The sequence below is a fragment of the Thunnus thynnus genome, chromosome 19 (assembly GCF_963924715.1).
Source record: "Thunnus thynnus chromosome 19, fThuThy2.1, whole genome shotgun sequence".
NCBI lineage: Eukaryota > Metazoa > Chordata > Actinopteri > Scombriformes > Scombridae > Thunnus > Thunnus thynnus.
The window spans coordinates 853,651-871,212 of record NC_089535.1 but is presented as its reverse complement, the minus strand read 5'-3'; the positions used below and the strand labels follow the sequence as shown (position 1 = coordinate 871,212).

General features: G+C 39.2%; 1 protein-coding gene across 1 annotated transcript; it reads left to right on the top strand.

Moving 5' to 3' along the window:
* Window positions 1-1,712: 1,712 nt before the first annotated feature.
* LOC137170635 (uncharacterized) lies at window positions 1,713-17,098 on the top strand. Its single transcript, XM_067574143.1, has 3 exons — window positions 1,713-4,850; window positions 14,674-14,745; window positions 14,889-17,098. Exons 2-3 carry the CDS (start codon window positions 14,735-14,737, stop codon window positions 16,504-16,506), a joined length of 1,629 nt encoding a protein of 542 aa, XP_067430244.1. The 5' UTR covers window positions 1,713-4,850; window positions 14,674-14,734; the 3' UTR covers window positions 16,507-17,098.
* Window positions 17,099-17,562: the final 464 nt, after the last annotated feature.

Below are 17,562 nucleotides of genomic sequence, written 5' to 3'. Positions count from 1 at the left end.
CAGAGCATTTTAGGCAGTCTTCCATCTGAGTTTGTGATGAAAACGACAATGAACTTCATGAACTCCATCGTCTGAACAAAACAAGTCCAATAATCTTGATGATGACTGGTAGTATTCATTCCCTCTGGTGTCTCCATATCCAGGAGTATCGATGATGGTCAGAGAGAAGGGCAGAGTTTTGAATTCAAAACCAAAGATCTTGTACACGATCACATCTGATGTCTGACTCTCTGACTGACTTTTCTTCTCATCTTCTACGATCTCAAACCAGATGTTGTCCTCAAACTTCACTCCCATGGTGTAGTTGACCAGAGTGTTGATCAGAGTAGATTTTCCTGTTCCTGTTTCACCTACAAGTAAGATGGTTTTGTTTGTCTTATTCAGGTTTTTATCAACAGTCATTTTTATCAAGGTTCCAAACTTCATTTCCTTTGGTCTCAGCTGGTAGACATCAGGAGATCCTGAATGGATACAAATACTTTTGGAGATGATGTTCTTGTATTCCTGTGGAATTAGTAGAGATTTGCTGAATACACATTTAAATTTCATGTAGAGATTTTTACCTCTCTTTTTTTTTCATCATATTGTTTTCTATTCATGGTGATATCGGCATAAAATTCAATATATTCAAATAAAATAAAAATGTTGTAATTGCTGATTCGGACAAAAGCCAAAACACATATCATGCTTCATCAACTTCAAATATATCATGAATATATATTATACTACTATGATAAAAGTCACGAAAACAGAGATGGATAGACACATAGAGAAAAGAGTGAAGAAGAGGGAGAGGGGGCAAGCAGAAATGTGAATCAAAACAGAGAGAAGAACCTAGCTGTATTTGGTTTGTAATTCACTCTGGTGACTTAAAACATTCAAAAAAAACTTTAGATAAATATTTGTATAGTGTGAAACAGTAAGACTTCAAACATCATCTTTGAACAAATCAGAGATGCGGTTGGTGACTCAGAGGTCTGGAACCAGGTTAATACCTTGTGTATTTTAACAGATAAGCAAATCAGTATTCCTCTGAGATGTGCTCATGATACGATGTGACAAAGTCAGCCCAGAGAATGCCATGTTGATTTATGGGGACTGTCACAAACCAGCTCAATGCCTGTGACAAAGAGGGGAAGCGAGTCAAGTTCAGGTGCCAATTATTTGTTTTATTTGAAACTAAAACAACATAACTATATACAAAAGGCATGAGGCATGGAGAGTAACTGCATCAGTAATGAGTGTAATGTGTGGATGAGTGAGGTGTGTATGCTTCTGTTGAATGCAAAAGAAAATACCAGAACTAGAAGAAATGTGGAGCCTAGGAGAGAGAGAGAGACAATGGATCAGACTACTATTTATAGCCTTGGTGGGGGCCTATCCAGGTGTCCCGGCATTACCTAACGACCATCCCTGACTGCCAGCTCCTGCAGGAAGTGGCCAGTCAACCACTGCGGGCAGAAAGGGAGGGGTAGTAACAGCAGATACAGTCACCAATGCTTTCACTACTCTGTGAAAGCATTAGTGATCACATCTTTTTAAATGTCAGTACAACACACAGTGCAGCTGTTGCCATTAAATTATAACTTCACCCCCAGGTCTGAGCCTAACTCCACCCACTGCATAATTTTAAAAATGCTGAAAAAAAAGTGGGCTAGCGGCAAAGAGGGGGGCGGGGAGTGGCTGAGGAGGGGGGGACATGGCTATGTGGTTTGACAGTGGCTGTCATAGCTGTCAATCACGACATCACACCCCCTTTTTATATTGTCAAATAACTAATTAAAAACAAACTTATCAGAACAATGAGTATCTGAACATACATCAGTGTGATAAGAACGACCTTAATTAATTTATTTGCTTGTACTTTGATTTTTTAGTTTGGCTCTGGTCCCATCCACTAACATGGAGGGGGCGGGACTTATAACCTATACTGCAGGCATCCACCAAGGGGCGATCCAGATGTTTTGGCTCCACCTTTGGGGAGCTGTCATGTCATCCATCTTTATATTCTTTATATATAGTCAATGGGCATGACATGACCTCCCCTGGCCAGAGAAAAATGATAATAATAATAATGGCAGGAAGACCTGTCTGTTTATTTCAACATGAAGACAGTTTTTGCCTCCAGAGCTAACAGTGGCACTCACCGGCTGGAGAGCTGGTGAGATCTTGCTTTGGGGCATTGAGTCGCGGTGTAACTGAAGCTCTGCCATTTCTGCCCTACACTGCTGCTTGCTTCAGAATCTGACTCCCTCCTCCTCACAGCCTCGTCCTGTATTAATATTTGTTTTTTTTGTGACTTTTAAAATGCTTCTATACAACATGTTCGTACTCATCAGTGTTGTGTATCTCAAGTTCTGCCGGGGGTTGGTGAGCTAAGGGTCAGTCTGTTCCAGGCTTGCTCAGATTTGTTTCAGAGGGGGTAACTAATGAGAGAAAGCGCTTTATCTCTGCATGTAGTAGGTGGTAGTGACACGTTTCATTTGGCAGCAAGTGCATTTAGGGCGTGTATGTATAATAACAGCTGTATAGGGTGCCACCGCTGAGCCTTGCAGCCAATTTTTCCCAGTGGCCACTCACTGTATTGCAGCGAAAAATCCCCCTTCGGCCCAAAAAACATTTTCCCCCATAGACCACCATTGTAAAAGAGACTTCTGTAAAACTGCTGGCAGGACACCTCAAACTGCAAACAACGGCAATTATGAGTCTTTCTGTTATGAATTTTTGATTCATGGAGGTTTTATATTTTTAAACTTTCCTCGAGCCGAGAGAGCGATCTAAAAATCTGTGATGTCATCACAATGTAAAGTCTATGGGCCGAGTGGGAACTCACAGGTGGGGCCAGTGTGGGAAACACTAACAATTCGGTGGGCCGCACAACGTGGAAGCAAACCCGGAAACTAGAAACTTTTTTTGGCGTATGCGCCAGACAAGCAATTCCTATAGGACTGAATGGGCGCCATTTTTAGTCCGGTATCCAGCTCTTATGATACATCCATGGTTTAGAGCAGCTAAATGACTTTGCAGCAAGATGGACGGTGGAAAAAAGAGGAAGACTAGAGCAGAGAGGGAAAGAGAGAAAAAAAGAAAGATAAATAAACATGCTAGCTCACTAACAATTGCTAGCTAGCTAATGTAGCTAATGTTACCGATGCGTCATCATCGTCCGCTGTCAATGTTAAAGCTGCCAGCTGAAACTATACAATCAATAATAAAAGTGGTAGTTCCCTTTCTAATTTTTCAAATACATTGATGGCATAATTGGCATATCTAGTCTAGTTAATGTAGTCAATATTATTTGAAAATTAATTTGATTTGGTGAAAATTTCAGTCAGTGAGTTCATACTTTGAGCTCATAATTTGAAATTATTGAGACAACACAACATCTTCTGTCACTGTTCAGGCTGCTGCAATTTGTTGAAACTTAAAGATCTGTGTTATTTAATGTTTGTGTTGGTTAAAGGGCTATTTTAACCTTTGATGGGTAACTGTTTGTGTGTATCAGTCAACTGAGGAGGGTGTTGTGCTCTTGCTTTTTGCTTTTTGAAGGTGTAGAGAGCAGCGTTGGTGCCACAGTAGTAGTAGTGTCGTCTCCCTCCTTCATGATATGTACCTTTGGTTTTATTTGAGGTTCATAACAGTACATTGTACTAAGCAAATGTTGGCTCATTAGTTTGTTATTCACATGCACTAAAATTCACCAGAATGTAAGAAATCAAGTCTTTGTAACTAAAATTTTCCTAGTGGGGACCCCCAGACCCCCCACTTAAAGAGTGGCCTGACAGGGGCTATATTGCACGCTATATTTCCCAACCTGAATGATTTTCCCAGTACAGCCCTGTACTTGTGCCCAGATATCGGCCTTATTTTACTGGCTGCTGACCATCAAGGAGGGACAAGCCCCTACACGGCATGTACCACCGACAGATAGAAGAAGGGGCTGATATCAAGAAATCCTACCGGTGGCTGGAAAAGGCTGGACCGAAGAACAGCACAGAAGCACTGATCATGGCAGCACAAGAACAGGCACTCAGTACAAGATCAATAGAGGCGGGGATCTACCACACCAGACAGGACCCCAGGTGCAGGCTGTGCAAAGATGCTCCCGAGACAGTTCAGCACATAATAGCAGGGTATAAGATGCAGGCAGGAACAGCGTACATGGAACGCCATAACCAAGTGGCTGGCATAGTGTACAGGAACATCTGCACTGAGTATGGAAGACACCTCCTAAGGTGGTTGAGAATGACCAAGCCAAGATCCTGTGGGGCTTCCAGATACAGACTGACAAGCTGGTGATGGCTAACCAACCAGACATTGTGTTGATTGACAAACAACAGAAGAAGGCAGTGTTGATAGACGTAGCAATCCCAAGCGACAGCAACATCAAGAAGAAGGAACACGAGAAGATACCAAGAGGAGCTAGAAAAGATGTAGGGAGTAAAGGCAACAGTGGTACCAGTGGTAATTGGAGCACTGGGGGCTGTGACCCACAAACTGGGAGAGTGGCTCCAGCAGATTCCGGGTACAACATCTGAGGTCTCTGTCCAGAAGAGCGCAGTCCTAGGAACAGCTAAGATACTGCACAGAACCCTCAAACTCCCAGGCCCTGGTAGAGGACCTGAGCTTGAGGAAGACACACCACCACCCCCCATGGGAGGGGGGTGAGAGGGAGACTTTTTTTATATATATGATATATGATATATTATATTGTATAATATATATATGATAATTTTCACTGTATGGTAAAGCATTATTTTATTTTCATTTATTCTCTCACACAGAGACCAAATACACACATTCAGTCCATTCTGTTCAGAGCCATCTGCACCACCAGTCACCCTCACAATGTGAGTACAATTCATTTATTATCATCTAACATCCAAAACTGTTCGGTATTATGAGTATTATAATTATTATTATAAATATTATGAGTTAAAGACAATTAACTGCTGCACAGCTGAACCTGTTCACATATATGTTCCCATAAAATATTAACACCCCATTATATACTTATTATTGTTATAGGAAATTATATTATAATGTCATGTGTAATAGTTTTCTACTGTTCCAAATAGAGTTTATTGTGTGTTTTTAATAATACATGTTTAAGGTGTTTTTAAAGTGCATTCACTGTGGTCTTGCATGTTCCCAACATCATATATGTGTTATGTGTCTCATCACTGGTATACATGAAAACAAGAAATGTCCTGTCAGTGGAGTCCCTCTCCACAACAGCTCACATGTCCCTTTAAATGCCCCAAACCTTTTTTTAATTATTTTTTTGTTTGTCTTTGTACATCTTAAATATGGGATAATTTTAATATTTAAAGAAATAAATTTAACATATTAGCTTATTTAATTGAATTCATTGTCTATTTTCAATTAAATATTTATCTGTAAATCTTCAGAGTACCCATTGGCCTTTATTCTGAGTGATGAGAATGGCCTATATTATTTAACTTAATATATAATAAAAATATAATATTGTTAAAACTGTTCAGCATGTGTGTAGATATTCTGTATGCATGTTATATTGATGGTTGGGTGGCTCATTCTGCCATGATAAAGCTTTCCTTTGAAGAGGTGATGTGGTCAAAAACCACTGGTTTAGATGGTTGAACTGATGGTTGAACTGGTGAATATAAATAATCCAATTCACATTGAGTCTCAGTATAATGATGACTTTTTGAAGATTTCAAATGCCTAAATAAAAACAAGTGTCATAATTTAAGGATAAACATATATTTAAGGACATTTATTTAGCCTTTTGTGTTTAATAACTGAAATGTATTTATATGTGTTTAATACAAATGTATTTCACTGTGACATGAATTTTCCATGCCACATTAAAATCAAACCATAACACAGAAATCAAAGAGGTGTAAAGCATCTCAGTGCCCAGCAGAGAGCAGAGAGAGCTGCCAACACGTAATACAAAGGTTTCCAGCTGTGGAAACGCATGCAGTTCCATTAATATTTTTTGGGGTCTGTGGACACAGACATGTTCCACACATGAGCACTAGTAAACAGAGTTGCAACTTTCCAGAGTTGTAAAATCCAGTCTGTGAATATAACAAACCACTGAGCAGTGTTTTTCTGATAAGCCTTTAAACACAATAACCTGTTACAACTGGACTGCTGGATTATATTTAATTGTCTCATAAGCACTTTAAACAACATGCCCGCACCAACACAGCCCCTTGTATTGTTTTACACAGGACTGTTTTCAGCCTGAATGCAGCTGAGGAGCTGCTATAACAACAAGAAAAAGTCAAAAATAGAAAAAAAGCAACATCTTTATAAGAACAGGAATAAAGTACATACATGAAGTAAACGAGACAGGCTTTCCTGTTTGATTTTCTTGCACATGTGCAGTTAATGAATTTCCTATGCGTACAGTCTGTGCAGTCACAAAGTTTGGGCTGCATGCAGACCTTCGCGAAGAGTATGAATTGGCCTTTAGTTTTCATGAAACACATGTGATTGACTGTCTGTAATTTTATTTGATGGATTGTGCTGCAGGAAGTTGTACAAACACTTACAGACACTTCTCACTAAGTTGTGTTGACAGGTAATTAGTGTAACTTAGCATTAGCTTACAGTGACTGATTTAGTAGAACACAAGCTAATGATAGCTTGAGGGGCTGAAAGTGAGACTAAAGCATGGATGATTTTTGCAGTGAATAACTTTACTGATAAAAGTTTAAGGCAAACTTTTTGCCATTTAATAATTCACAGTAGAAAATACCACTCATATTACTGTGCAGTAATTTTCTCAAATGGCACTTTGTTGTGCTGTCAGAACAAAAGTGATAGTGACAGTTGACAGTCAGTAGTAGTAGTAGTAATTTCCCCATCCTTTGGTCTCCTTGCCTTCCATGTAATTACTGCCAGCTTAAAATTTGTGCAAAATTTGGATGAAAACCTAGCTTGTGTTATATCTGCCTCCACTAAATAAAACTAAGTTACACAAACTACCTTTAATAACCGGTGTTATTTTTGTCACAATTAACACTAATAGTATCTTTATTTATTAACAGACACATCTTAACTGTGTTCATGTATTTATCAGTCCTTCTGTGAATTGCGATCATTCTTTAGCTTGTCAATATGTACCTTGATATGAACAAATCTGCATGCTAGCAGCCACAAGACTGTATTTTACGCAGTGTGTGAAGATGAGCTCAGTTAATTTAATGCTGGCTGTTAGCAGCTAAACGTTAGCACCAAGCAGGTGGTTCCAGGTCTGAAAAGTGAAGCAAATGTGGAAGTGCCTCAAACCTGCAGTCTCTCTAATGGCCAGCAGGGGGCAACTCGACTGTCAGATTGTATAGAAGTCTATGAGAAAATGACTCCACTTCTCACTTGATTTATTACCTCAGTAAATATTTTCCTAATGAGTTTATGGACTCAATTGCTAGTTTCAGAGTCTTCTCTTTAGTCTTCTTCAATACAACATGATGTTCATTTAGTAAATTATGGTCCCATTTAGAATAAAATAGACAATAAAGTAGCGTATGCATTAGGGCATGGCTACCTTGTGATTGACAACATTGATTACGTAACATAATCCAAGATTCACAGAGCATAGTGTGTTTTCAGCTCATTAAAGTTAATTGTAACATTTTTCAAAAAATTCATGTTTAGCGTTTGGTTGTGATAAAAGACCCTCTACGGTAGTGTTTCTCAATGGGGGTGGTACCGCCCCCCCAGGGTGTGTTCAGAAGTTTGCTGTTCCTCCTTTATAATTAGATATTTCCTTTCCTCTCTGTCCCAGTCTTATGTTAAAGTCTGTTTCCCTCCAAATAGTGTTTCTCTCCTATTGGAATAGTACACTACCCTCACCGCCAAGATATTAATAGAATTAAACATGCTAGGATCCTGTAATTACAACTCGTGGCAGCAGGTGCCTCTGTTGCTGCTGCTCAGCAGAAATTACAGAGTCTCATTTTAATATGATACATGATACATGTAAAATAAATATGAATACATAAATGTATTTTTTATCCATCCAGCTGACGACAGGAAAACATTTCTGTGGAAGAAAGTCTGTCATGGCTGCCATCAGCTTATGTCTGCAATGAATTAAGCCCATGGCTCAGCCCTCATGTCATGATTGAAAATTGATTGTTCTTCATTTTGGCAAGGACAATCTCATAAAATCTCAATCCCATCTCATAAAAGAAACAGATGATGACAGTGTCTGTGTTTAGTGGTGGCAGCTCTCTGCTGCTCTCTGCTGGACAAAACTAAAATGCAACTAGACCTCTTCATTTTTTCTCACTGTTTCTGATTGTATTTCAACGTGACATGGAAAATTCATGTCACAATAGCCACATTTAGATGGACCCTAATATTCCACTGATAATCCCAATCAGAATAAAAATGCCTCATGTAACCACCTCAGTTGGAAGAGACTGGACTTATCAGAAGGAATTTTCAATCGGGTTGAGAGGGGTGGTGTAAACCTTTGATAATCCGTTCAATAGGAAAGCGTCTAATTAGCGTCCAATAATTATGTAAATTCTTAATCAGATTGTTTCTCTCTGGTTGGAATCAATATATTCTTTCTGCACATGTTTGGGTGACATGACAGTAGAGAGAGAGAGTATATGTGTGTGACAGAGAGTATGAAGTTAGCAGCTGTGAACATATGAGTGTAATATGTGTACAGTTTAAGCTATTTGTCAGTGAATAATGCTACAAATCTTCAAGATCCTTAAGATGATTATAGTGAAGAGGGTTAGTCCCGAAGATAGCGACAATGGGTTAGCCTAACCGGACCAGTTTACTTAAGGTGGACTGACTTAAGGTGGACCAGCTATTCTCATTGTAGTGAAAATCTCAGCCGCTCCCAAACAGAGAAAGGAGAAATGTCTGGCTGCTGAGTCTCTCCCCAGTTTTGCTCAGTGGCACATTAAACACATTCATGAAAAGAAAATACTCATACTTGTTGTCCCAAACCTTTTGGTTTTGTGTAATGTTGTGTTTACTAAGGCCTGTACCACAAGGCAAGATTAGTGGGTAAACCAGCTATTTTTGAGTTTCTCAGGTTTTCAAATAAAATGATAAATTAACTTCAGATGATCAGATCAAATGTATCAACAGCCCAACAACTGACCAACAAGATCACTGGAAAAACAAAGTCATCATTTCTACAGGATCCTGACAAAAGACCTGAGTTTACAATAAGTGACCAGTAATTAAAAAGCAATGAATATTTTTAGTGGCCAGTTGAATCACTTTGATGTTCCAGACTGTCATGTGTCACTCTGACACTGGTTTTAAACCTTAACTTCTTACAAACAGAGATAATTATCAGCACTAAAGACCTGATGATGATTGTAACATCATTGCATTTTAATTTAGTTTAATTTATTTCTAAAGTGAATGCTGCCAATACTTTTACACTCTGAATCCATCACTGCAGCTCAGAATAACCAGGTGACTGGAAATAAAAACTAAACCCTCTTTTGTCTTTAATCAGAAAAAATATCCACACAGTGTTAATTAAAGGTCCAGTGTGTAATATGTGTGGTATTTAGCGTCCTCTAACGGTGAGGTTCTAGATTGAAGCACTCCGCCGCTCACCCCTCCCCTCCCTAAGAATGTGGAGAGATACCAGAATATACGGTGGCCTTCAAGGACAAGAAGCTATTTGCTGAAGATGTCATCGTCCACGACAACTTCGAGCATTTCTGACAAGTCAAGCGATGAGGTGAATATGTATTTAGTTATTTAGTCTATAGTACTATAGGTTATAGCTCACAAGTAAGATAGCAATTATGAGTGTTTTATTGTTTTGGTAATTCAAGCTAACATTAGCAACGTCACGCTAAACAAAACTTACTTTATTTTATTCTAACGTTAGGCATTATTGATAGCGAGATAGCGTTGGCAGGATAACGTTACATATTTTATTATCCGTTTGCAGAGTCAAGAACTGGAGGTTAGAGGAGGAGGAAGAGGGCGAGTTAGCGATGCTGCTGCAGGCAGGGCCGGGCGAGGGAGGAGAGCAAACACCGGCACCGCGGGAGCAGGGGAAGAGCCTGGAAACCCTCCCAAGGGACCGAAGCGACTGAGGTTTGTGACGTTATTTATACAATTATTTTATCATATTCCTATCCGCTCTGCACAATATTAAAAATGCCAACACAACACAAAGTGGTATTTACATAGCAGCTCTGTGCTTTACATTACTGTAGTCTGTATAGTTTGATGTGTTATCAGTGTAATGTGAGTAAGTAGCCCCTTTTACACAGCCCGTTCAAGGCGGGAATCCTGTGCCTGTAATCCGCCTCACTGTTCTGTTTAGCCCGTATTCAGACCAAATCAGGCGGCACAGCGCACAGCTGCAGGGTTGAAGAGGTGTGTGGATGTGTTTGTGCTTTAGAAGCTAACGGCTGTGAAACAGAAAATAACGTCTGATTCACCGGCTTCCTCACTAACATTACTAGCGCTCCCTCTCTTCATTCACCCTCTAGCTCACTCGACCACAGCTGCTCTCTCTTTCTCTCGTCTTTTTAAAATGAGTCGGGAAGCCGACAGAAAAGTCTAACTTTACTTTTAACGTTATCAAATGAAGAGAAATGTCCTCCCCTTGGATCCTCTTTACGGCTATAATGCGGGTTCTCTATATAAAAGAGGCTACTGAAAACATCAGCAACACTACTGAATGATTATATAAATACTATATAGGAAAAGTATCGAGCAGCAATATTTTGACTTTTTTTAAAATTCATGTTATTGTTGTAGACAAGTTTGGGAACACTGGACAGCCTACAATCCATATTCTGCACTACCATTACCATATTTCCAACATATCATGAAACTTATAACCTATAAAGCCTTATCTGTGTTTTTCCTGTTTTATTTTTTCAGAGATGATCTTGGAGGAGCACAGGCAGCTCACCAGTGAACTGCTTCAGAGGCAGCCAGAGTTCATTTTTGATGCCTTGATGATGCATCAATGCAGGCATGGTGTCCCACTGTTTGCTGGAGTGCCAGGGGTACCATGGTGTACTTGTAGTAACTGTACAGACATGCCTATGGACCGGGAGAGGAAATGCTGTGGCCAGTACCCTGCAGATTGTGTAATAATAATACCGCACTTCTCCCAGTACTCTCTTGAAAATGCTTTTTATGCATTCACAGGTGGTACTGGGAGGACATTATGGTATTAGGCCAAACCAGAAAGCCTGGGGATGACAAACGGGAGTACCGTTATGCTGCCTATAGACATTTCATCTGTTGACGGCATGGCTCTTTAGGCCAGGGAAACCGACTTGTCATTCCCAGTTGCTGTGTTTGTGTTTGAAGTTCCCTGATCCTCCAAAGACATCACACTGGTTTCACACCTGGCCTCTGAGTTTCCCTCCAGGTCCTCTGGAACGTCCGCACAGTATCTCAGGTACTCACATACCTGCCTGTTCATCATCAAGGCATCAAATCATCTCATATTTATTTGTTACATTTCTGATATTTTATTTATTTTATACTTGTTCTATACATTTTCTATATTTACATATTTTCTGGATAATTATAAAACTTTTTGTTTATATATTCACATTTGTTCAACTTAAATGTGCAAGTTTACCAAATAAAAGATATTCATCAGATGTGCTGTGATGACTGCAATGATAAACATATTAATATATACTTATATAATGACAGTATTTCCCTGCAGTCACTATATTGTCATTACCACTTCCACCATTAATTTATATTGTCATTATTTATATTTATAAAGCAACATAAAACAGTAGTGAAGTTGGAATACCACTGATCCTAAGAACAGGGCACTATAGTACATGTTATGGATTAATTTTCATTGCCACTTCAGGTTATGTTGACTGTAATTCACTAGTTTGAACCACAAAATAAAAATATAAAAAAACAACACTAAGAATGACATTTGTAATAAAAATATATTTTATTTAACAGAAACATTTTTGGACATCCTTTTCAATATGGACAATGAAAGGATAACATAAACATGCAGCTTTTACTGTTCAAACAAACATTTTGACAGCTTATTCTGTGTTCTTCAGAGTTGACTGATAAAGACAGAATAATCTATCAAATCAGTGTGTTTGAACACTAAAAGCAGTGTGATTAAACTTATCTGATCACCTCCCAGCAGTCAAATTGCTGCACATATAATAGCTGACAAGGGTCAGACCAAAACCACACCAAAGGTATTCAATTTACTGCTCTGGATGAAGATGCTCTCAAGGCAGGAACAACACCCATGATTCACTGGCACTGCTGTTCCTCATCTACTCCAGGAGCTGTGTGTAGAGCAGCAGCCGCAGGGGAAACTGCTTCTGTGGAAGACAGTACCATTACACACAGAATTAATTTACTATTTCATACATTTTATACAGTTGTACATGTGAAAATAGTGCTATTTAACCAAGAGTAGGACTTACAGGGTAAGTTAATATGCTACATAGGCAAACAGATGTGTATCACTTACCTAGACCTCTCCTGACTTGGTCTGCAATACTTCTGATATGGCGGGTGTGAATGTCACAGACATGGTGAATAATGCCAACCCATAGTGCCTGAGAAAAATAAAACAGCACAAATGAATGAACTTACAATTATAAATCATCTATCTATCTATCTATCTATCTATCTATCTATCTATCTAATGTGCTCACCAGAAACTGTTCAACCTTATTCCATGCAGATTTTCATCCCAACAACAGACTAGATCAGATTATTTAATTGATTAACACACTTTCAGTCAGAGACGAGTAGCTATTCAGTGAAATCAACTTTTGTTGTCTTTGGTTGTAATGAAAACCAACGTACTCCCAGTCATCAATGGCACATGGTGAAATACCCCTGACCTATTACACAGTCACTTTAGGATGAAGATAAAGGCAATACCATGCATCGATGCTACAGGACCTCTCTCATAGCTGTAGAAACAACGGCAACATCAAGAAAATAAGTTCTTTATGACAGAGTCACAAACCCTTGTTACATTATGTTACATCCTAAGATGCTGGGAGCCTTGGCTGGCCTGAATAAACACACCAAAATAAATAACAGAAAAATTCTACTTCTGACTGATAAATGTAAAATTAAAACTCTGGTAGCAATTACATGTTTTTCAACACTGAAATGGGAAAACGTTTCTTGTGTTGGACTATAAGCTAACTTTGCCCCCCAATGTGTACATGTGCTCCTAAATGACAAATTAGGAGCAAACAATGAAATCATGGAGCACTGTGAAAAATATAAATATATATTCACAGGATGTATTAACTCGGTGATGAGCAGACTTCTCCTCAGTTTATCACTAACTCATTACTCTGACTTACTGTCTTTAGCACATCACCAGCGCTAAATATCTTAGTTGGTTATCAGTCCATGTGTTGTCTTACTGCCACAGAAAATGAATACATTTTTGGGTTATTAGCACGACGTCACCTCCCTGTTGTCTCTTATCAGACCACCAGCTCCGTGAGAGGCACAAATTGAGGCTACAGTGTGCTAATACTTAACGTTACCTGGCAGTATTTCTTTTCAGGGAAACTAATCTACTGCTAATAAACATTGTACATCATCTAGGTTTTGAACCATTACCAGCGAGGTGAAATAAATATAAATTACACTCTTACCTGTCCAGCAGCAAACAGGAAACTTCGGCGTCAGCCTGCAAACATTTCTCTCATCAGGGATTTCCAGCTGGGTTTATCCTTGTTTTATGCCGTTGCTTGTCCCGATTCCGTTTAACTTCTTCGTGTTTTCGTTTCATTGACGACGACAATTTACCCTCCAGTGATTTCCTAAATAAGCGTGATCCTCCATTTGTCAGATTTTGGTTTCAAAAACTTCTCATGTCTCTTCTTCTTCTTCGTCTGCTTGCAACCAGTGCATTTCCAGTGAGTCACCCACTGAATCTAAAAACGCGTAAGGCTCTCACTAGAGCCAGTATTAGGTTTGTCCTCTCTGCGCTACTGTAGAAACATGGCGATGCAGCATGGCAGCCACCGTGGAGGGGGACCCGCTCCCTTTCAGCTGATTAGACACTAATCAAAATATACTTATAGATAATCTATTCAATTTTTACCAACTCTGTTCTTTTAGATGCCACTAAATACTAGACACTGGACCTAAGCTGCATGTTTCTGGTCTGTGGGAGGAAGCCAGAGAACCTGGAGAACCCACACAGGCACGGGGAGAACATGGAAACCTACATACTGTAGCTTTGAGACTGGGTACAATCAAGGAGTAAACTCTAGATAGCACCACAGGCTCCCACTGTGACCATTTACAAAAGTACTTTACTGTAAAATCAGCAAGCACTTTATTCGGAACACCTGTGCAATCTAATGCAATCCAATACAACAGCTCCATCATAAATTCTACTTTCATGAAGCCACATTACCACTTAACAACTACCTGGAAACACAAATGAGCACTATAACTACGAATGGCACTTAAACCAAAGAATGATGTGTTAGTTCCTGCTTTGAAACAGTAAGCAACCACTGGCTCATTAGCAGCAAGTGAGTGAATGAGTGACCGCATGCTACTTGGACACACATGAAGCAGTAGGTGTTGGCTTGTAGATCTTCCAGTTTTATTGTGTAACTGTTCTTCATCACAGATAAACGTAGCTGTGGCTAATGACTTTTTTTATCTCATCCACAGACCAAATACCATCAAACCTGTGTCATCCTCACTCTGTAGAAGTCTCTGAATCAGCATCACGATGGCAACACAGTGAGTAATGTGTATATACAATAATTTTATGTAGTTGTTTGTTTGTTTTTTTTACCATGAATACAAAACAATTACTGATGAACAAAAAGGAGGGGTGAAATTTGGTACATAAAGTTTACTGAGCAAATTTACTTATTCTACAGGATCAGTAACGTCTCATCCAAATACAAGGACATCATCTCCAAATGTACTCGTATCCATGCAGGATCTCCTGCTGTCTACCAGCTGAGACCGAAGGAAGAGAAGTTTGGAACTCTGACAAGAAAAACTGTTGGTGAGAAAAACCTGAACAAGACAAACAAAACCATCTTACTTGTAGGTGAAACAGGAACGGGAAAATCTACTCTGATCAATGCTCTGGTCAACTACACCATGGGAGTGAAGTTTGAGGACGACATCTGGTTTAAAATCATAGAAGATGAGACGAGAAGTCAGACAGAGAGTCACACATCAGATGTGATCATTTACAAGATCTTTGGTTTTGAAGGTAAAACTCTGCCCTTCTCTCTGACCATCATCGATACTCCTGGATACGGAAGCACAGAAGGGACTGAAAGGGTTGTCATCATCAAACAAAGATTATTTGACTTGTTCGGCTCAGAAGATGGAGTTCATGAAATTGATGCAGTGGGTCTGGTGCTGAAGGCGAGTGTGAATCGACTGAGTGACCGACTAATGTATATCTTTGATTCAGTGACGTCTCTGTTTGGAAAAGATCTGGAAGAAAACATTGTCACTCTCATCACACACTCAGATGGAAGAAGACCTAAAAATGCTCTGACAGCTCTTGAAGCTGCAAACATTAAATGTGCCAAAGATGAGAAGAATCAGCCTGTTCACTTCCTGTTTGATAACTGCCAGCATGAAGACCGAGTAGAGGATGAGATAGAGGAACTTGAACATTCATATAAAATAACACTGAAGGGATTTCGCCAGTTGACAGATTTTATAGGAAGAACTGCAACTCGGGAGTTGTGTACGACAGTTGAAGTGATGAATACACGCGTCGAGCTGACAGCCTGCATCAACAACCTGCAAGAAAGAATCCAGCTGATTGATCTAAAGCAGACAGAGATCCAACAGACTGAAGAAGCTCTGAAGAAACTTGAACAACAGAGTGACGAGAGGACCACTGTAGAAGTGGATGAGGTCTACAAAGACAAAGAGTTTATCAATGGTGGGATGTGGTGGACTGTTTTTTACCAAGGAGCTGTCTGCTCTGATGACTGTGAAGAGAACTGTCACTATCCATGCACAATGGCCTGGAGTCCTGGACACTGTAAGATCATGAAAAAAAAACACTGCACTGTTTGTACCAACAAGTGTCATGTATCAAAACATGTGAAAGAAAACCAGAGGTACGTGAACAAGACCAGGAAAGTTAAGAAGACCGTGGAGGAGTTGAAGCAGAAATATGAAGCAAAGCAACAGGAGAGCAATGACTTGTTGTTGTCTCTTAAAAGAGAGGCAGAAAAGCTCAACAAAGAGAAGAATGATTTGCTGGATGAGGCCTACCAACATGTTGTCAAACTGGAGCAGAACGCCCTGAATGTTAATTCAGTGTCCACTCATGTCCACTTGGATGTCCTGATTGAGAAGATGAAGGAGCGAGGAGACACAGAGAAGACCAAGAAGCTGGAAGAGATGAAAAGTCAGGAGGATGAAGGAGCCAAGACAGTGTTAAGTTACTGTCTTAGAGTTACAGCGGCTGGTACAGCAGCACTTCAAACAGTTAAACATGCAGGGTGGCCCAGATTCTAACCACTGACCTGGACTACAAGGCCAAAACAAAAAAATAGGAGCCAAATTTACTTTGGCATGCGAGATCAATTAACATGTTACAAACATTTAAAAGCCTGTAGAGGTCTCATGTTGTTATGTAATAGAGTCGGTATACCTGCTGGTTATTGTGGAATAAAATCACTGTCATTATATTCTCTGGACAACTGACTTAATAATACCTTTTTCATGATATTGATATTATCTTGCTGTATTGAAGGTGAATCCAACTTTCAGACTTTGTTTCTTTGATAAGTACAGTTATGAAATAAAGTGGGCTAAAGTAATAAAGTATACATGAACATGAATCTTAAAAATAGTAATAAAAATAAAGTGTGTGATTTGATTTAAGCTTGTTTTCATCATGATATTTGCATCATACAGCTTTAATTAGTTCAAATAGTCTTAGATGACTCAGGCCATTTTACTCCATTTATACTGTATTTTATTACTTTAACATGCATTTTTTTCTCTGCTATATATTGTTACTCTACATTAAATCATATCCTGCTTGATGCATTTTTCTGTGAATCATGAATAAAATGTGAGCTTGATGAAACCAGTTTGCTCAGAGTGTCTTCACTGGATCATCAGCTGCTTTCTGAGTCTGTTGAAGCTTCTGCTGAACTTTGTTAAATGTCTGTTTGACTTTGTTACTGAAACAGTTTCACTTTATTCTGAGCAGCAAATGATTTAAAGACATCATACTGCTGAAATTACTGTAACTCAGTCTTTCCAGTGGTAGTGGTACCTGTGTCATCTATGTCTGTGACATGCTATCAAAAATTTAACTGATAGAGTTACATGAGAGAAGCTCATTTTCAAGGATTTTGTTATTGCTTTACTTTAGGCATAAATACATTTTGGGACTTTTCCCACCAAGGTCCCATCATGTTTTGTAAGATGTAAACAAGGAGTATAAAGTTTTTATGAAAGACACAGTTAGCCTATATTTGAATACTGCAGATTTTTGATGAAAATTGTCAGTCAGGTTGACAGCTCTAGTTCAGTGAATGCTCATTCATTTGTATCATAATT